Here is a 20,718-nt window from a genome sequence, read left to right as displayed (position 1 = left end):
AGTATTTAAGTCAAAGCACCCATTTTGAAACAGTTAGTTTTCAATAACTGGGTGACTTGCATGTTGATTCGCATGGGTCGCCATGTTGGCTTGCATGGCTCGCACATTGTCCTCACTCGCAATACTGTACTTTCTGCTAATGTTGAGTACAATGAACTCCTTGTGATTACTTTTTTTCTGTTAGAAATGTTAGGGGGAGCAATTGCTGAAATCCCTAAACCAAAGAGGATCCATGTTATTTTGTCGAAAGTCATTGGTGGGACTATGGTTTTTTGGGTTCTATGGAGGCTGAAGCATGACTGGCATGAATTAGTGGTGAGTTATATCTGTATGCATCTCCCTGTATGGTACTGAACATATGTACTGGGTATATATAACTTTGCATTGTAATCGCCAGCACAGATTTAAATTTGTCATATTGTAGCCAGTGCTTGTTATTGTCATAACAGACTTGAATTTTACAAAAATATTATTATTGTTGATGAGCTCCAAGTTAGCCTCATTGGTTTGTATAGCTGTGTGAAAGACCGTCACACCATAATTTATAATTTATGAGTTTGAGTACTATGATGATTCTACTAGTAGTAATTTCTCGGATTATTGAAGTTACTTTGGCAGTCGCTTTGAAAGCAAAGTAGAAGGGTAGGGAAGAAACAATCTTATAGGAAGTAACAATCATGACTTGTGCAGTCATCATTTGTGCATATGACATATCAATGCACATATGATGTAATTCAAAATGGCAATGAAAAAGCAGACGAACGAAAGAACAGAAATTTGCTACAGCTCACCTTATGTACAGGATACCAAAGATTAGAAATTGTGTTCTCCTAATGTCAAAAACAATCATCAAGAAAATCTGGCCCTAGTTGTTCGAAGGGTGGATTGGACTATCCACTGGATAAATCACTATCCACTGGATAACTCAATCGGTTTTGATAGTGTTTATCCACTGGATTGTGATTTACGCCAGTAGGTACAAAACGCAGGTCACAGGTCGCAGGTCATTGTTTTACCTATACAGAAAGTATCCTAAACATTCGTAAAAGCTAACGTTAGGCCTAAAAACTTTTCCTTAGACCTAATTAGGCCTAAGGTTAGCTTTTATGAATGTTTAGGATACTTTCTGTATTGGTAAAACAATGACCTGTGACTTGTGTTTTGTACCTGCCGGATTATGTGTTGGATAGTGCTTAATCCACCTTTTGAACAACTGAGGCCTGTATTTTAATTCTAATCAGTGCCTCATCTGTTTACAGGGTCACAAATATGTGTTTGAGAAAGAAGATGAAGAGAAAGCAAAGGGGAAGCAGAGTGCTCATCATTGATAAAGGCCAAGTTGCTTTGGTTGTCCTTTGTTGCTACAAATGAAAGAACTTTGAGGTACTTTTAAGTAAAATGAAGAATCTGGAGGAAAGGAATTGCCAGTGTGAATGGTGGTTCTTCTGCCGCTGTTAGGAGGATGTTTGTAAATATCAATTTGTGGTTTTCTGATAATCCATTGTATTCAATGCACAATCTGGCTAAGATGAGTGATTAAAGTATTTTTGCTGTAATTTTCTATCAGTTTTCTCTTCCTTCTTCTTAATATTATTAATGGCCATGGGACAAAGCCTCTGCAAATATATATATAAATTATATTCTTTGTTAGGCAAATGTGGGTTCTTGGCATGTAATTGGGTAGTGTTGCAAAATGTGAAAGTCAAACTTTAGACTAAAAGGAGTGTAAGCTTCATTTTTTTTCTTGGCCTGGCATATGAGGCTACTTGCTGCTCTAATTTTCTGAGAGTAAAGCTTAGTGTCACCCTCCCAAAACAATGTTTTTGCTTGTAGTAGCATTCTTCGTTTTAGATTGTACATTTTGTTTTTCCATTTCACACCATGTGACAGGACTCTAGGAAACAGTAAATTGTATTCCCCTGAGAATATCACATGGTCTGGAATGGCAAAACAAAACATTCAAGTGACCTAATTTAAGGGTCTATAATTACCCTGCAGAATTAAATAACTAAACTAAAATTATCCTCCTTACATATTGGATATAGCTTTTCTTTTGATGGGTGGAATACCGAGACACCCTCACTGAGTGCCATGTACTAAGGAATTCTACTTCCTTACTTCCAGGAATTTATGAGTGAGAAAATGGTAAAGTCCAAGTCCCTTTTAAGAAAGGTGCAAATAGTTTGTGATTCTACTTGTAATCTTTGTGAGTGGAAGTGGCTGCCCTGATTGAAAAATCAGGCAGATTTTTTGGGGAGGAAAAAATTACTTGAGGAGCTCACAGTGAGTCTGAGTTGAGGGCTATGATTGCTACCTGTAGTCAATATGTTGTCTTATTTATGTATATCCTTTTGCTTTTTCACTTAGTCTTTTTTTTACACTGCACTGTGAGAGCTACTAATCAGTTAAAAGGGGTGATGGTAGCTCATTAAAACAAAACATGATCATGGTGATGTCTTCACTCAGCCTTTGTTTGATTTGGTTTAAATACCGTGGGAAAAAAATTTTATTTTGCTGTTTGGAGGTTAATTTTAGCTTGGTAATAACCTTTGAGGTTGTTAATAAAAACAAGAATGAGTAAAACGCACAATTCACTTGAATAATATTAACAAGATGTACTAATGATGATCATATTGCCAAATTTGCTTTAAATACACTGAGTTTTAATACCCACTGTCTATTTACAATGGTTTGAGCCATATCAGATGCAACCCCTCTAACAATCAACCAGCCTGATATGTGTACTTTAAGAGATACCAAGATGTATTTCATCATATTGATTACCATCTTGGGCCTTGGTGTGCTCAGAGTTGTATCTCTGACACAAGAAATCTTGACCCTTCACACATTTTTTAAAACTAAGTCAACCAGCCATGAATGTAAAAATTAATATTATTTTATCTAAATCAGATTCTGTAAAGTACAAGTGATAGTAAACATTATTTAAGAAACACTTTCATTTTCTTAAAAAAAAATCCAATTTGTTAATTATAGTAAAAATAATAACAATAATGACAGTAATAATAATTGCTTCTAGAGCGGTTTTCAATTGAGTGTTGTAAAACCAAAACCAAAGTAATTACTTTGGCCAATCAAAAAGGTCGGAGACAATCCAGTAAACCAATCAAAACTCGAAGTAATTACAAGTAGCCGACACAAAGCACGGGAAAACTTGCACCGAGCCACAATTGGTTTTGATTTCACTTCTGATTGGTTGAAAAAATCACTGAGTGAAGTAATCATAAACCAAAGTAATTCACTAATTACTTTCGACACTCAATTGAAAACTGCTCTAAAGTAAAAGTATTAAATAATATACATGAAAAAATTATGCAATCTGATTGGCTGAGAGGAGTGCAGTTTTTCGGTAACACAGTGCAGAAAAGAGGTAATTGAATGCAAGAAAGGGTAATAAAGCAAGCATTCTGATTGGTCAATGAACAAAGAAGTTCACTGATAGCCAATTGACAAAATGGCGGGGCGATTTGACGAGAATGTGAGAGTAGCAATGTTTTCATTAAAAGACTACAAAGGAAGGCATAAGCAACTGGCTAATGAAAGCTTTGAACCAGGCACCCTCAACAAAATAAATAAGTAATCACATGATTTTTCTTGTGCAATTTGGAATAAATAAGCACTTGTAATTTTTTCAAAGACTACAAATTGCACTCGCCCTAAAGGCTCGTGCAATTTTGGTCATCTTTGAAAAAATTTGGAATAAATAAGCACTTGTAATTTTTTCAAAGACTACAAATTGCACTCGCCCTAAAGGCTCATGCAATTTTGGTCATCTTTGAAAAAATTTGGAATAAATAAGCACTTGTAATTTTTTCAAAGACTACAAATTGCACTCGCCCTAAAGGCTCATGCAATTTTGGTCATCTTTGAAAAAATTTGGAATAAATAAGCACTTGTAATTTTTTCAAAGACTACAAATTGCACTCGCCCTAAAGGCTCGTGCAATTTTGGTCATCTTTGAAAAAATTTACTTGTGCTTATTTATTCCTAAATGCACTTGAAATCATGTGATTACCTATATTAATAGTGTGTGTATGCCCTGAGTTAGCACAGAGAGAGAAAACAAAGTGCCATTTTAAAGTAGGATAAAGTGTCTTCCTGGTGCTGAAGTCGTAGGAGTACCAGCCTTTTTCAGTGATAAAGAATGACCAGGTGCAACTGATACAGTGGGAAAAACAATCAGTATTCATAAATGTGTATATCATGCAACAGGCCAAACATCGCTCTTGTTTCAAGGTATGATCATGAGTAGGTAGAATGTTATGATTACAGTAGCTCTTAAGATTGAGTAGTACCAGGATTTGAAAGTTGCAGAATTTGTAGTGTTGCCATTTGGTGAATAACTAGCGGCCAAGTTAACGGTGTCTAATTGTGCAACGTGTGCCACTGTGCGACTGCCCTTCTTGGTGATGCCAGCATATCTATCCAGTGCTGTTTATCAGGACCTGTTGACAGTTCTCCCACAACACATTTTCCAATAACCTCACTGCGGCCAACTCGGTCATAATCCAGCACTGAAATTATCAAAGATGTTTGCTCTATGTTCTCAAATGCAACTTGAAATGTAAAGTTTTCATTGTAATAAGGATTAAGAGTTCTTTTCTTCACTGTTGTCTTTTTCTTCTTTAGTTTTCTTCCTTCTTGAATAAGTGCTATTTTAACGTATGGATCTAGAATGAAGAAAGTACAACACACCCTTGAGATCTTGCAGGTTTCAGAGATCATAATTTGGAGTAACTGTACCATGGTAAAATGATTTGTGGGATATTTGAGGAGCTTTAAGGATATTAAAATACTGGTTTTAGGAGAAAACACCTCTTTTAAGGATCTTTTAAACTCCATGGGTACTTTTACAAAAATTAATGGTCACTTGCCTGGGTACTAGGGAAGATCGTAGTAAGTCTAAAAAATTCTACGTTGTGGTCCACTCCTCACAGATCTTCATAGTCTTTGCATACAATTTCAGGAGTCAAGTTAAGCTCAAAAATTGCTCATTTCTGCCTGAATAAATTATTTGAAAATATCACCAATAATTTTTCCATCACCAAAAATGAAATAATTTCTTAAGATGGTTCTCCAGTGTGGAAGTGTGGATAATTTTGAAGATGCTTGTGAGGCGTGTTAGAGATGAGTGAAATAGCTTCCTCATTGCCTATCTCTTTCCACGACATTGTCCAGAGAAATAATTATTGCTTACCTGAATATCCTGAGACATCTGCACTCTTTAAGTTTTTCGCTTCTAAGATAACAACTTGAAGTTTGCCAGCAGCAGGGACGTAACGCAAAGAAAAACAAATCTGACCTAGTGCAGTTGTTGAAGACTTAAAAGGAGAAACCAAATGTAAATTACAAAGTTAATCATGATACATGAAAGATATTATGCATAAAATGGAAACTCAGAAAAAGACTGAGCCCCAGATGGCATTTGAACCCACGATCCTCTGTGATCTAGTTTGATGCTTAACCACAGTCCACTGAGCTGCTGTAGACTCTACGGTGAGCAAGGGTGAAATGTGGGTATTGACTAGAACTGCATCACGCAGTCACATAATCAAATTTGAGATAACCAAGTATGACTCATAACTACATTACCCAGTCACATTAATGGACATTTTCAGTGAGTGATTAACCCATTGACTCCCAGGGGTTCCCCATTAACGAGTAAAATCATCTGGCGTTAGACAGAGTAAAATACTTTGTCTGGCTAGTTTAGGCCGATTTGGATGTCAAAGGCTTAAGGCATATTTGTGACAAAACCTTTCTAACTGCATCACACAGTCACATTTTGGCATATCAAAGATGCAACCAACTAACTACCAAAGCAAGTACATGTAATGTAAGAAATGCTGTAATTTTGAGATACTGGTGTGTATAAAGAGTATTGGGTATTTTCTGGCGTTGTGGATCTCCCTATTCAAGGGAATTAAGGTTACCTTATACCTTCAGATCGGCAATTTTCTTCAAATTTGGATTTTTCAGTTAAAGTAATGATCGAAATGGGATCTCTAACGTAAAAAAGAAATTATTCAAAAAGATTAAAAATTGGCAGAGAAATGACGGTTTTATATTTTGGCCGGAAGTAAAAAATTACCCGTCTGATTGACAGTTTTAGCGCTGTTTTCTCGAATCAATTTTTTCACTTGAAGCGGACTTTTTAAAGAGCTAAAACTCACAGGGAATTTGTCCGATTGCCCCCAAATTTTGACAGTGGCTAGGTTAACATATAAACAACATAAAGGTGTCTGCGAATGTTTTATTTCAAAATATTTTTTCTCTGAGAGCGATTTTTGTACAAACACTTCACATTTTTTTGATACTATTTCGAAAACGTTCTGTAACTTTTCACTGTAACTGAGTATGGCAAAACGCAGACACCGTGTTTTAGCACTTTGAGTCAGGAAACGGAGGAACAAAATAAAATAGTGAAAAGCAAAATTTGCTTTGACTTGTAGCTTTGAAAAGGTGATTCAGACGCTCACATTTAGAGGCTGTGAAAACTTCGACAATTCATTTAATTTCAAAATTCTTGATATGGTTTGATAGCCAGCTCTATAAGCTTTAATTTGATATAGGGGTTCAGGTATCTACAGTTTAAACCGGACACGCTGCATCGCTTTGGACGTGAGACACCCCTTAAGGTATACGGTAACCTTAAGGAACAAACTAAAACCTGTAAATCACTATCTGACTTACCCCTAATAATCCACCAGTGGAAGAAGGAGGAATCAATGCACGCCACTCATCAATATTTGTTGCTAAATCCACATCAATTAAAGGAAGCTTAGCTTCTCCAATGATATCATGTCTGGAGAAGCGATCAAAGTCATATAGCTCTATACAAAGAGTTCTATTTGTTATTTCACTGTAGGGAATGTTCTTGAAAACAAATGTCTCCTTGAATACAGGATTCAGTGTCTTGCGGTGAACCTGAATAGGAGTAATTCGTGATTTTGTGTCAGTGGTGAATGTTGATTTTGGTTTCTAAGAACCACTGAGATGTATTATATCTATGTAATAATACTGTTAAGAACAGTGTCACAATTGACTGAAAGTGGACTTTAGATCCATAGTCCTGGCCAAGTGTTGGCCACTATTTGGCTGCCAAAGGACAGCAAATAGTCACTTGACAAACTGCCCATACTTTTTCAGGAAAAACCATGACCAACAATCAATTGACTGTAGGCCATTAGGTGCTTATAATAATAAATAATGTCAGTTGTTGGCTTTTTTTACAGCACATTATTAAAACGTTGGCTACAATTTCCAAATCCTTAGCTTTGGAATCCCTCTGGTCCCTGCATGTGTCTTGTGTGCCTGTGAGCTAAACAAAAACCTAATATATCGAGGTTAAGCCTTTTGGTACTAATGATTGAGTGGTAGTTTTTTTGTTATGAGTGAATAACAATATTACAGACTAAATAAAATAGTAATTATTGTTTAGGTGATTGTAGAGCTCTCAATGTTGTGGATTGACCCCTTGACTTCATCTCGGGATAATGGTGCTTTCACGTGACGTCACGTTGCCATGTTAGTGTTCCTAAGCAATGGAATGGCTGCCGTATTTGTGTACCCAACTAATCTTCCGGGAATTGAGCTAGATTGTCATGCAAACGTTTTCTTTTGTTTTGGTGGAAAAAAAAGGTCACTGATCAAGTGAGTGAAGACAATTTACGGGGAAATGATAAGTAATTGAACTTTCTTTGTCCTTTGTGAATAACTGTTAATTAAATATTTTTGTTTCTTGGATGGAATACTTGACATGGCTTGACATTGTTAACTGAACAATCAAGGCTGAGGGAAAAAATGATAATGATATTGCAACCATGTAAATAGCCTACAAATCATGCTTACCTTTGTATCAAATTTCTTTTTCTTATCTGGTAACAACATAACTCTAGCATATGGATCAGAAGTTCCACTGAAATCTTTAGCAGGGACATCCTGTGCTTCCACAACTCCAACTGTCAGAGAGTTGTCTTGAAAACTGTAGTCCAAAGTGAAGTGGAGACGACCTTTTATGAAAGTAATTTAAGTCAAGAATGTGCCAACTGGTGCATTGAGGAGGAGGCAAGAAGTTGGCGATAAACAGATATTGTTATTATTATTACTATTATTTTGGACGATAAAAGGCAAAACTGTAATCAGATGTAGTTTGATGCTTCTTTGGCTAATTGAAGAAGTTTGAGTGTAGCTTTAAAGTTTATTTCTTTGAATAAATTATTATTGTAACTTTTCATTCAAAGCTACATTCAAATTTCTTCAAACTAAGGTGGCATCAAACTATGATTGTCAACCAGGGTTGCAATGTGAACCTAACTTCCCACAAATTAAAGTAATTTTGTTGCTGGTCGTGGAAGAACCTAAACCTTGAGGAGGTGGCATGTCTGAGTGGTTAGACACCCTGCTAGCAGAGCCTTTCTTTTGCTTGCTCGATTTTGGCGTTCTCGGTAAAGAAAAAGACAAAATGAGGCTCTGCTCGCAGGGTGAGTGGTTACAGTGCTTGCCTTGAGATATGGAGGTCCCTCGTGCAAGACCCATTCTGGCAACTACTAGCCAAAATTGTTTGTAGTTGTCACTGGTTCATCTCCTTGGTTGCACTTGTAAATAGCCAACTGTTTTGCATCCAACCAGTTGGGATTCTTAAAAAAAGTTGTTCTGTTCTGTTATATCTTTGATGTTTGTTTCATTGTCTGTAAAAAGCTTTGATGGAGAGAGGCCAGAAATTTAAAATCATTATTTTGATTAAATTTTCTCAGCACTTAAGGCTTTACTGTGATCCTAAACTCTTTGTTAGGAATTGGAAACAGATCAGATGAAAACACAGGGAGCTGAATTTTTGGCTGAAGGTCGGCTCTGACCACAACCTTAAGTTGTTGTTGGCCTAGTTCAACAACTAACCCATGCTTATAAATAAGAAACTAGTCTAGTTCTTATCACTTACAATTTTGAAGTCTGCTACATAACATTCATTTACTACTGTAACATTACTTGTTTCATCAGTGCTGTAAGGCCCATTAAAGTGCCCATCACCTCAACACACTTATCGACTTTATTTATTCTCTGAAATCGTCCAAAATACGTTGTGTTGTTTTTAGAACCCCCGATCAAGCGACGGCGGTTAGCTATAAGAGGCGGCTGTATTCACAGGCTAGGAAAATGGTCATCCTTTGATGAATAACTGAGCAATGAGGGTCGATGCTGGGTTGACGTCACAAATTAATTTGTATCACTGTTTTCAAAGAACTTTATCAGTGCAAAGCAGTCTGTGATGTCAACCTGGTATTGAATCCCGTTTTTCAAAGCCAATAATCAATCAAAGGTTCTAACAAAAACACGATGTATTTTTTACGACGATTTCGGAGAAGAAATAAAGTGGAAAAGTGTGTGGAGGTGATAGGCACTTTAAGGGGAGTAGACAGTGAAACATTTAACCTAATTTATTTGAACCTCCCGGTTTTGGTCAGGCAGGTAGATATGCCGAGGATTAAATGAGAGTGAGATGCATGCTCTGCATGTTCCCTAATATAAACTACCTGAATTGTCCCCTTGCCCTTCTTTCCTGAATTCAACATCAGGTTTGTCCAGAAGAGGTGGGAAAAATGTCACAAAATGCCCCTTCATTAACAATAACCTTAACTCTGACTATAATCCTGTTGTTGCAAATAGACATTTGACATCTGTAACAAGGCCAACTATGTGTTGTCTTTCATAAAGCGCATGCGCCTGCTTTTCACAATGCTGCAATGTTGGATGCTACTGAAGCTAACCTGTGATCATGACCTCCCTCCCTACTTATCATCTTGGGTCCTAAAGAAAAGTATGCCTGATTGCAGGTTATACTGAAGCAAGCACCAGAACCAGCAGTCTTGGGCAGAGTTGTTAGATCCAGAGTCACACCAAACCTTGTAGGTTGTTATGGTAATTAACCCAGATCATTGCTGAAACCAGAGCGTCAAACAACTCAAAATTTATGTTACCTTATGTTTACATACCTATTTTAACCCCTGCACTTCCATCAGATTGGAATTCATCGCTGTTATAATCTAACTCATCTACAGATGGTTGAACTTTTTCTTGGTAGCTTGCTGCAAGCATCTTTACAGTTTTCAAGTCTACTTTCTCTTTGGCTGCTTTTTTCTCATCTTTTTTCTTCTTCTTGCAACATTTGCGATAACACATACAGTAAAAACACATGCCAGCTACAAGAAGGGCTAGTAGACACACTGCAAGTACAATCCACCATGGTACTATGGAAAAAACAAAAATAAAATTATAGAAAGGTTTGATCTAAGTTCATGCTGAGTTGACTACTGGTAATTATGTTCTTGTGCTTAAAGGCATTATGGCTCTGGGAACTGTTTGGTGATTTTTATGGAATCTTATTGCAGAATAAATTTCTTGAAACACTGCTGGCTGGCATGTAATGAAAGAAATAGGTCTTTGGTCAAAACCCTCCAAAGTTGGACACATGATCCATGAATACCTATACCGGTGTCCTGGCGGATTTGGACCCCCCTAAAATTGGACCCCCCGGTCCAAATCCGCCAGCGGATTTGCATCACCTAAAAGCTTTCCGCTAGCGGTTTGGACCCCCCCGGTCTATATCTGCTAGCGGATTTGGACCCCCAGGGTCCATATCCGCTAGCGGATATGGACCCCCCTCCACGGATTTGGACCCCTTAACAAAACTCAGTAAAAACATAACCATACATAATTTTCTTACATAATTTTCTTGTAGAAAGTGATAATAATTCAGAAAGTAGGTTTCACAGAAATGAAACGATATGTGCGCTTTTCTTCGTCAATTATAGTACGCGATCTTGTGTGGAAATCTTAAAGGACATCACCTAAAAGCTTTCAGTTAGAATAAATTAGGAAAAAGGAATGTTTTGTGGGTGGGGGGGTCCAAATCTGCGAAGGGGGGTCCTAATCCGCTAGCGGATATGGACCGGGGGGGGGGGGGTCCAAATCTGCGGGGGGTCAAAATCCGCTGTGACACCGGCTTAATTCCCTCGGATTAACTATATCCTGCCTCTAAAACTGTCCCTGTTCATTTTAACGTGCTTTGTAATAGACAAAATTGTTGCACAACAAACTGAATGCAAACTTACAGGGGGTTCTGAGAACCTTAAAGTGATATTCACTGTGAACTATTTTTCGCAGCGTGGCCAGCAATGATCCAGGGAAGTCTAGAAAAATGTAATGTTGCACTGAAGACACATACCTCCTTGAGGAATTGCTTTCTGAGGCTTTTCAGTAGTTTGTCGCTTTAATGTTGTCATAACCGGTATAAATTCAGTTGGCTTTGGAGTTGTTTTGATCTCTTGTGGCTTGGCTGTTGTCTTTGGTTTCTTCTCTCTCTTGCTGTCCTCTTCGTCACTTCTGTTTAGTTTCACAGTTCTGTTTGAAAGTGTTGAAATTCCCATAGAATACTCGTTTGGCACTTAAAATTGGAATGGCTTGCTAATGAAAGTACTTCTGAAGAAAAAATCATGAAGGCACAAAATTTAGTTTTATTTATTCTGTTTGATTCCAGCAAGAAGTAGCTGCTTAAAATGTATAGCTTCTCAACACTGTAAGCTAAGGTGTCTGTGAATTCATAGGTGAAATTTGATTCCCACGTTATAATGCAATATAAAAAAGGAAACGGTTGAAAAATCAATACACAAAAAGTCATTACTTGTAGGTACAGCTTTAACATGCGATTCACAAAAAAGAAGCAATCGGATGATTCGATTAAAAATCTTATGAACTACTAGAAACTATCTTTAACAAAGTGAAAATAAAGTATTGATCAGTTTCTGGACCGTCGTTAGAATGAAAGTTCACCTTTGTTACATATTTCCCGCGAAAGTTGAAAATGGCATGAAGGACTGGTGCGAGAGTAATTGGAAAAGGAAATTTCAACAATTTGTCTTGTTTGACTGTTGATAATCTTCAAATCGCAAAAAACTGAGCTCCAAAGTTATCTACGTGCAGCGGATCCGATAAAATTACAATCAGATGTCATCAAGGCAACTTAACCTAAACTATACAGACGTCGCGTGACTTTAAAAAAAGTTCGTTGACTTGTGAGGCATTTCGACCTTTGTGTTTGTTCAACCCCTGTTCAACATCGGTGCGTTTATTTCAACAGCATTCAATAGAAAAAGAGCTCGCTCATCGCTTGTCCGTTGTTCACAATTACCATCTACGCACTTTTCCAGTGGTGTAGGTGGACAAATCATAATTTTAAATCCACGCGTCAGACTCGTGGCCAATGCCATCATGTTCATTTCAGTTAGTAGTTACAAAATCAGTGATCGCTTATCGATGGCGAATATTTTGTAACGTTCTTTACACCACAATAAAAACATTAAGATTTAAGGCTAGCTTAAAAACAAGACTTTATCGAATACATTACCGGTTATGAATCCAGTTAGATTCAGGTACGATTGTTCACCGAACAGGTTATCGGAGATGCTACTCAAACGCACGCTGTTTCCTTGTTGAAGGTGAATTTCTCCAGTCCAAAAAAGTATTGCTCATTTAGCTTAATGTCGTTATCTGTAGGCTGCCATCTTGTCAAGCTTACAACATGTGATCGAGGACATATTTGTAGTCTGATCTAACGAACTTCTTGAAGAAGCTTTAAATTTTTAATCAAGGCAACGCGAAAACTCCCTTTCGACTAGCAGATCTTGCGCAATTTTACTGCATACTATTGCAACTATAGAAAATAACACTGCATGAAACGGTGGCGATTTTTCAGTGAAATATTCGCGAGCTATAGCTAAACTGGCTTACCTTCCACGCACGAGTACTCTCATTTTTTCCGCTTTTACTGAAACAATGGCAGAGTATTTCAGTGGAAATCTCGTAATTGTGTTTGTCAAAAACACACCTAGATTTGTCCTTTTCCGAGTTTGACGTAGTAATTAATTAACTTGAATGTTCAAAAATATTTGTCTCTTAACGGTTGGCTTTTCGATATTCACAAGGAAAGATTTATCAACGGACGCTTTGAAACGTAAGCCTTAGAATTACACTGTAAATCCAACTTACCGTTAGCAAGACTTGATCTCTCTCAAATCAACTGGCGGCAGCCAGTCATGAAATCCAGCAACACTAGCTATATCACTGATGCAATTTCCAGAAGTTGTGTTAACCACAACCTAACCGACGGTCAGTATCCGAGCGAATTTTTTTACCAAGGATCAAAACATTTGGAAGTATTCGGCTTTCTTTCAAAATTACGTGCCCGTGAAAAATTCTGCAAGTACGTACAATAGATTTTAAAATTCAGCAATGCAGCGTTTAAAATCCATTGCAAGTTCGCATGACAGGTGACGTTTGAAGACTGACAGGAACTTTATTTTCAAACCATTTCAAAAAATGCCCACCCACCTTTGGGTCGTTGAAAACCTTTCAAATGCAAATTAATTCGTTATCTCAAGTGTTAAGACGCCAATTAACTTCCTTTTAAAGCTCCGGAAACCCAATAAGTCTTGTTTTAAGCTCGCAAAAACTCACTGTTTAATAGCCCGGATTTCAGTGCCTCCTCCGCTCGCTAAAAATATTCAGGCTATTGGATAGTGAGTTTTTGCCAAGACTAGGAACCCCATTAAATTTAACAACGGATCAACTTTATCGAAAACAAAACTTTCTAAAAGCACGGTTTTCGAAAATACCGTAACATTTATGTTGCGCAGAATTACGTAGCCTTGAAACCTCGGATTTGCTGAAATGTAGTCAGGGATATTAACGAACAAACATCACACTTGAACTCGAACAATATATCCTCGTTTTAAGACATGTCCAGAGGAAACTGAAATTTGTTGCCTGTCACTTGAACTTCTTCACCTGCTTCTTCCATTATGTTTTTCTGGAGTAATTCATTATACCTTGCTATAAATTAACAAAAACACAGGTGTTCTCAAGAACAATTGAGCTTCCACTGTTCAGTGTCAATGTACTGCGAGGTCAGTTTTAGCAGAGTTAATGTATCCAGTGAAAGCTAGTTTTTTCGAAACTGCGAATACTATACTTCATAAAGTTGTCAAGTGAGCATTCGACTTTGAAAGACTCCCACTTAGTAAGGGTTGTCCTTAGTGAGTTGCCCAAAGTGCGACCCATTCCTTAGAGCTGGTGTTGTATAGTGATCTCATCTCTGAAAGATCCGTTCGTAAACAACTTCGGTATTGGTTTTGCAAGTCACGGTGTTACAAATAGACCGGTGTCGTTGTATCAACTTCCGTTTTGATACTGTCTTCTTAATTAAGATGTTAATAAACAAAGCGAGTTATTACTCTTTGTGCCCGGTTTAAATTTAGCGTATTCACTCTGACAACCGATTCGTTTGCAAGATTGCAATAACTCGACTGTACATCCACACTGACGGTTTCTTCAAACGTATGTTTTGAGTTTCACACTACTACTGACGTAATCTCGTAACATGCAATCGGTACAAATCTGTCCAAGATACGAAATGGATGTGACAAGTAATACTTCAGCGGTACAAGTCCAATCTCGTCCCAAATCCCTTTGTTAAATTACGAAAACGCCACTTTGAAATCAAATATTCTGTTTTTATTTCGCCAAAATGAAAACGAGCACTTTGACTTTGATTTCCGTGATCTTAAAGTTCACTTATTTTGTTAACTATATCCACAGATTTCTTCGTTGGCTGTTTATGAGAATCTGATGTTATGTCAGGATCATACCATTAAAGCTGATAATACTCTTCATTCTCAAAACTGGTCAACATGACAGTGTATTGAAATTGAGAACTAAATTTACGCCATGATCAATGAATCAATGCTGGGAGTCAAAAGGGTTGACTTTGCTTGGTCACGCACACGAGCAAAAACGACACCAGCGAAGGAGGCTATAGGCGAATCAGAAAACGGTGTAACTCGTTTCAACTAACTCAGCGCTGCCTACATTTTTCGTTTCGTGATTGTTTCATTTCATCTCTTGCACTTGTTGTGAATTGCTCGAATTACTGCTGTTTCTATTTGCCTCTCATTTATTTCATAATCTGAGGCGATGCCACGCGGCTACTGGTCTCCTTGGTGATATAAGCATCTGATGCCAGTGTCTGAGTGGCTCGCCAGTAGAAGCAGAGCCCACAACAACTCGACCAATTACATCGCTTCTCGAGGAGTCGGCCTTTGAGTCCGCTACTGATATAACAAACAACACTCTGTGGAGCAGGTCCGGAGGAACGTCAAACATCATGCATTCATTGTACACTGGATTGCTTTCCTTTTTTCGGATTGAGGTTTTCTTCTTTTTCACCTTCTTTCCATCGAAGAGTAGAACGACTTTAATGAATGGATCTGCATACACAGTGAAGATAGGCGATTGATCAGGACATTTCGAACGGAGGCAATGGTTTACCTAAGTAACTGCCACACCCCTCCCAACCAAATCCCCTCAATTATCGCGGTAATCGTGCGTTGCATCTTAAACCCTCTACTGATACACACTGGAGTGTACACTGGATTTCCCGGTAGGTAAATGAAATTAATAATTAGCAATTATTGAATGAGGCTGAGTAGGATATGAAGAATTCTGCAGGTAGAGGAGGGTGTTATCCACCAAGGCCGAAGGCCGAGGTGGATAACATCCTCCGAGATCTGCAGAATTCTTCATACTCTAGGAAAGCCGAATTCAATAATTGCTTTATTATTCATTCAAAATAGTTTCTTCGCTCAAACTTCTAAACCTACTCGCAGCCATTTTTCTGCTCAACAAAAATAACACAATCTCGTCCCCAGCTTTTTTTGGTCAACGGTTCAATAATTTGCAGCGGGCTGCACTTTTGACGTCATTTTGACGTCATCGGTTCAATAATCTGCAGCGGGCTGCACTTTTGACGTCATTGATTCCATATGACGAAGTTTCTTTCCAAATTTGGTGAACAGCAGCTGGTTATGGTGAATTATGCGTGTGGTTTTAACCAATCAGAAACGGGGAAATATTTTGAATGAATAATAATGTCTTTATCAGCACTCCTAACAGGAATCAAAATCATGAGCTTCTGAACCTTTCAAGAAGGAAACTGCTTTCCTTTCACTGACTCTCTCCCCTTCTCTCTCTCGCTGTTTGCCTCAACCTATATCGGCTTTTTCCCTCCTTCAGATGTAATGGTACGTCTTGCCACTACTCTTTTCGACCTAGGACGCTCCTAGACTACTGTTAATAGAACGTGTTTTCCTTTAGAACGTAAAGTTTCATTCATGCAAGTTTGGAGTCTAGAACCCGAATCGAGGCTAGCGGTGTAACAGTTCTCGTAAGACTAAGCAGCAGAAACAGTGTCTTGAAAACAGCACAAGCTGCTACAATACTAATGAACAGCTTCACACTATCTTGGAACGATCCACAGATCCGAAACGAGAGCGAAATAAAACGTTTTACAAATAAATACAGATCAACTGGCAGATCAGCAAAATTAGCGGACACTAGTATTGCAACAGGCGCTTTCATTCAGTAGCCAAAATTTCAGGAAATTTTGAGTGTGTTCCGATCCAAAATATCTGGGATCACCTTTAAACGGTCGATTCACCTTTACCACACCTGTACCGATTCACCTGTACCGCAACCTGATTGATTTTTTACCGTGGTTAAATAAAGGACTGATTGATTGAATGATCATTCGGGCCGAAGAGTTGCCCTCTCCTTTTGAAAACGAGCTCAAGCGAAACTTTATGATTGGCGAGGAAACTTATGCGAACGTGGCGAGGCCTGGGTCGGGTTTGAAAGTTCCCTTGTATTAATTTCCGCCGTTTCCTAGGGACTCTAGGATGGTTTTCGCGCGTGCATCAAATGGCGTTCCTCTTTATAAAAGACAAAGAGGAACCTGGAGACGAAGGCTGGGAGGCGCCGGCTATCTAATTAGTACATTTTTTCTAAATAATTTCATTCTCTTAGGTATATAATGTTTTACATGATCATTCATACCTTGGATCATAGTTACATCTATTAACTATGCTTGGATGCAGAGCGTAAGTATTGAAAAATACTCACTTATGGGACGCGGCTCAGTGCTCCAGTCACTGAATGGTGGATTAAGGTTCCTTGCCTTCATTATTACAACAGACATTCTTTCAGCTGTTGGCATGTAACTAAGGGAAAATAAAATCTCACCCAGGTTGGCCTTGGTCTGGGAAAAAGAGAGAACGTTAGTTCAAAATAGGAAATATTATTTCAGACATATGTAGATTTCCCTGAGAAGTCACCAAAGGCGACATTAAACTAAACCTGAATCTTGGCGTGAATATTACCATATTTCCGTTATCTTGATGTCTCTTTTTATCATGTAAGGTCATTTTGATTACTTAAGGTCAATGAATGGGTGCCGAAAACATGGCAACATTCTAATTTCTTCCCAAGGTAAAAAATCGCTATTTTCGAAGAAAGTCTAATCTTAGTGCAATTAAATTAAGAGATTTCATTGGGTTACAGAGCCTCATTAAACACAAACACTGCCTTTGTGGACCGAATTTATTGCTAATTTGTCACTTGTAATGGTGTAGAATTTAAAATAACATTTCATACGGAAGTCTTATCAGTCACCTTTTGATAACACATTAAATCCTTGTTAAAAGCCAGAGATTCATCTGCCTTGATCACTTGACCGAGTTTCATTTGCAGCTCTCCAATCAAGTAATGACGGGAATACTTGTCGACTTCCCACAAAGACAAATGAAGTGTTGACCTCTGAACGTCTTCTAATGGCAGGTGAAATTCGTAACTTTGGCTAAATCTTGGGTTTTTAGACTTTCTAACTACTTCTGTTTGTCTCCTGGAGACTCCTTCTTCGTCGGGTTGAAGCCTCGTTTTCACGTAAGAGTCCACTGTATTCCAGAAGTCTTTTCCCACTAGCTGGTTTGCTTCAATAATACTAAGCAAAAGAATCTGTAAATTGCTTTGATAAATCATTGAGAATTTAATACTTCCTCTGTTTTGGTGGGAGGTTTGTGCAGTGTCCCGATCTATGCCATAGTTGACCTTACTTTGTTTTTCTTGTTCGCAATCACTGCATTCGGGTGAAAAAGTTGAAAACTGTGAGAGTGAAATCTTCCTCGCTGTGCTTTTGCCGTCATCTTTCAAGAAGGTGGAGTCTTTGTACACTGGTTTTTTGTGAAGCCTGCTCAGTTTACAAATGATGCAGATGACCATAAGAATCAGTATGGCAATAGCTCCACTGACGATGCCAAGCTTAGCTTCTTCTGATAAATACAGCATCGACTTGAGCTGTGCAGCGATGCAAGCTAGGTTGAAAAAAGAACTTAAAACAAATTGGAAAGAGAAGACAAAAGGGCACTTTCCTTTTGTCAGAACTGACCGGCCAAAGCCGTCAGTTTGCAAAGAAAAGGCATCAATTTGAAGGATCACTTGCATGGTAATTCCTGGCATTGTTCTGGTGCAATATATATATCGTAAATACTTTTGTTCTTGGGCCATCGTAGTTTGATCAAAAATAAGACACAAACAGTAGTGATAAACATATTGAACTTGTTCATTTTGATAATGACTTGACGTTTCGTATGTGCTCTACATACATTTTCAAAAGCAACCGTTGAAATTTAAAACAGCTATTTATATATAACAAATCGTATGAGGGGACTGGAACCTAGATTAAGCAAATACTTAACAGTAAAATATATAATAATAATAAAAACAGAAAAGATTAATAAAGCATCAGCTTTTCACTTCCGATGTTGACGTTGAAAGCTGGCTCAAGTTCTTGAATAAAGAAGGTCTCTGTTATTTTACAATGATAGTCTGTTTTGCCCTTCGCTAAAAGTTCAATATGCTTATCACTGCTGTTTGCGTCTTATTTTTGATCAATATATATATCATTCCGGCCCGAAGGGCGTTGTAGAGTTTGTCCTTCCAAATGCCTGGTCCGACCGGTCAGTTCTTTCAAATGCAAAGCGTGCTAAGATTCGTTAAGGTGCGAGACGCGAGAGGTCATGTCGCAGGGACATGTTACAGAGACATGTTGCAGCGACCAGAAACTTGTGTAGTGTTCATTAAGGCGACATGTAGCAGGGACAAAATCACAACATGTGTGCACACACATGAAAATGTTGTGGGTACTGTGGGTACACGTTTCAGGGATATGTTGCAGCGACCCATGTCCCAGCTTCCCATGAAGTTCAACAAGTTGAACTTCATGGAACACGTCGCAACATTTTCATGTGTGTGCACATGTTGTGATTTTGTCCCTGCTATATGTCGCCTCAGTGTGCACCACAAAAGTTTTTTGTCGCTGCAACATATCCCTGCAACATGACACCTCGTGTCTGCCCACCCTTAATGGCAGTTTAAAATAATCGCGTCATAATGGATGATGGCATTTAAGGCCGAGACACACTAAGGGGCAAGTCGCAGCGACAGGTCTCTGCGACAAGTCGCTCCGTGTATACTACTTGAAAAACAAGTTGCTACGACATGACGCCTGGTCGGTGCAGACGCAGTGATTTCTAATTCAATATGGCGGACCATATGACGCTCTCTCATTGGTTCATTTATATTTTGTCGCAGCGACTTGTTGCCGGAAGTGTTCACACGGTGCGACAACGCTGCTTTCGCTAATTTTGTCGCTGCGACTTATCGCCTCGTGTGTCCCGGCCTTTACACAGTAGCAAATATTGAATTCATACAACCCGTAACTTGATAGTAAGCCTCCCTCAGAAAATGATGCTTTTTGGAATACTAAGTTCTTCTTGCTACCGAGCGAAGCTGCAAATTTTACTGAGAGTACTTGTGGTACATTGAAGGTCTGCTTGTTAAACATTTTGCTTTAAAACAAGATTTAAGGTTGATTCGTTCAAAGGATTGGTCTAATTATCATTACGACTCGAGCTAATGGATTCCCGACTAATGAAAAAGAATCGAGATTATTGGGATCCTCCAAATCATTTTTGCGGGAAAAAAAAAAATTTTTTTTTGGTCATTTCAGTCTAGAATCTTATTTTCTGAGTTCTGATTGAGCAGTGAAAAATAAAACGTTTGCTTCGTTATGAACTCAACAAATTACAAACCTCGAAAATCGCTATGGTGTCATCTTGAACGACATTTCTCTGAAATAACAAACTGCATATATCTCTGTCTTTCCTACCATCGGAAAATTAATCCCTAAGTAGTATATAGGAGGGGATCCACAAGGAACAAAAGGCGGCGTCCACTCCCCTAGTATAGCTCAACGTATTAATTTTAGATCCTAATTTATGCAATTTACCTGCGCAAATAGTAACGCCAGGACTAATAAGCACATGCAGACTACTGCAGACTGTTCTTCCCTCAGAAAACTAAGACAGTCTCCTATGGACACAGTTCTAACAGTAAAATCCAGTTTATGAAGCAATTGGTTTGTGTGCAAGAAAGGAAGCGACAAAAGTTCCAAAACATGAAACCTGCTCGCTAGGCAAGGTGCTCCACTGTTCGCTTGGTGGGTTTCGTTGATGTATTTGCGAGATTTCGCCTGGTACCAGCTCCACGTTCTTTCATCAGTCTTGCTACAAAGAAAAAACAATCACAATCATAATTTAAATAGGGGGTAGTGAAACATTAACTGGTTATGCAAGGACTGTAACTATTTAAAAAAATTGATTTCAACATGATCACAAGTGCACTTCTCAGTTGGTGAAAAGCAATTTTCGGGGTTTTCTCGAAATTTACCGAAAACAATCGAAGCTGAGCCGAAGC

At 38.3% G+C, this 20,718-nt stretch overlaps 2 protein-coding genes and 1 long non-coding RNA gene across 7 annotated transcripts in view; 1 reads left to right on the top strand and 2 right to left on the bottom strand.

Moving 5' to 3' along the window:
• The window catches only part of LOC138040907 (uncharacterized), a 4,160-nt gene extending 2,604 nt beyond the window's left edge, over positions 1 to 1,556 (top strand). Inside the window, exons 2-3 of the long non-coding RNA XR_011130709.1 lie at positions 185 to 315; positions 1,260 to 1,556. This is a non-coding gene — a long non-coding RNA (uncharacterized lncRNA). The remainder of the gene's footprint in view (positions 1 to 184; positions 316 to 1,259) is intronic.
• Positions 1,557 to 2,641: 1,085 nt separating this feature from the next.
• LOC138040900 (synaptotagmin 1-like) lies at positions 2,642 to 14,402 on the bottom strand. Of its 3 annotated transcripts, none has more exons than XM_068886614.1 (7): positions 13,063 to 14,402; positions 11,243 to 11,496; positions 10,011 to 10,265; positions 7,870 to 8,030; positions 6,712 to 6,945; positions 5,216 to 5,339; positions 2,642 to 4,688 (listed from the first exon to the last, which is right to left on the bottom strand). In XM_068886614.1, exons 2-7 carry the CDS (start codon positions 11,442 to 11,444, stop codon positions 4,384 to 4,386), a joined length of 1,281 nt encoding a protein of 426 aa, XP_068742715.1. In that variant the 5' UTR covers positions 11,445 to 11,496; positions 13,063 to 14,402; the 3' UTR covers positions 2,642 to 4,383. The 3 variants fall into 3 exon arrangements, with proteins under 3 accessions (XP_068742715.1, XP_068742717.1, XP_068742716.1); XM_068886616.1 differs by lacking the exon at positions 13,063 to 14,402 and adding an exon at positions 12,805 to 12,986; XM_068886615.1 differs by lacking the exon at positions 13,063 to 14,402 and adding an exon at positions 12,422 to 12,798.
• Positions 14,403 to 14,595: 193 nt separating this feature from the next.
• Positions 14,596 to 20,627, bottom strand: LOC138042536 (synaptotagmin-1-like). Of its 3 annotated transcripts, none has more exons than XM_068888459.1 (4): positions 20,055 to 20,627; positions 17,578 to 18,275; positions 17,029 to 17,164; positions 14,596 to 15,338 (listed from the first exon to the last, which is right to left on the bottom strand). In XM_068888459.1, the coding sequence occupies exons 2-4, from the start codon at positions 18,247 to 18,249 to the stop codon at positions 15,031 to 15,033; spliced, it is 1,116 nt and encodes a 371-aa protein (XP_068744560.1). In that variant the 5' UTR covers positions 18,250 to 18,275; positions 20,055 to 20,627; the 3' UTR covers positions 14,596 to 15,030. The 3 variants fall into 3 exon arrangements, with proteins under 3 accessions (XP_068744560.1, XP_068744561.1, XP_068744559.1); XM_068888460.1 differs by having other exon boundaries at positions 20,252 to 20,627; XM_068888458.1 differs by lacking the exon at positions 20,055 to 20,627 and having other exon boundaries at positions 17,578 to 18,693.
• Between the last annotated feature and the right edge of the window lie 91 nt (positions 20,628 to 20,718).

This window comes from Montipora capricornis, chromosome 3 (genome assembly GCF_036669925.1).
Source record: "Montipora capricornis isolate CH-2021 chromosome 3, ASM3666992v2, whole genome shotgun sequence".
In the NCBI taxonomy this organism is placed as follows: Eukaryota; Metazoa; Cnidaria; class Anthozoa; order Scleractinia; family Acroporidae; genus Montipora; species Montipora capricornis.
The sequence above is the reverse complement of the archived record's forward strand: the minus strand, read 5'-3'. Positions and strand labels throughout refer to the sequence as shown.

Excerpts from the sequence above, each read along its gene's own strand:
- LOC138040900 (XM_068886614.1), bottom strand. The coding sequence starts at position 11,444 with ATGGGAATTTCAACACTTTCAAACAGAACTGTGAAACTAAACAGAAGT. Across the intron at positions 8,031-10,010 it reads AAGTGCAGGGGTTAAAATAG|GTCGTCTCCACTTCACTTTG; the intron begins GTATGTAAACAT and ends CTTTCATAAAAG. Across the intron at positions 5,340-6,711 it reads CCACTGGTGGATTATTAGGG|TCTTCAACAACTGCACTAGG; the intron begins GTAAGTCAGATA and ends TCTCCTTTTAAG.
- LOC138042536 (XM_068888458.1), bottom strand. The coding sequence starts at position 18,468 with ATGGCCCAAGAACAAAAGTATTTACGATATATATATTGCACCAGAACA. Across the intron at positions 17,165-17,577 it reads ATTTAATGTGTTATCAAAAG|ACCAAGGCCAACCTGGGTGA; the intron begins GTGACTGATAAG and ends TCTTTTTCCCAG. Across the intron at positions 15,339-17,028 it reads CACTGAGCCGCGTCCCATAA|ATCCATTCATTAAAGTCGTT; the intron begins GTGAGTATTTTT and ends CTGTGTATGCAG.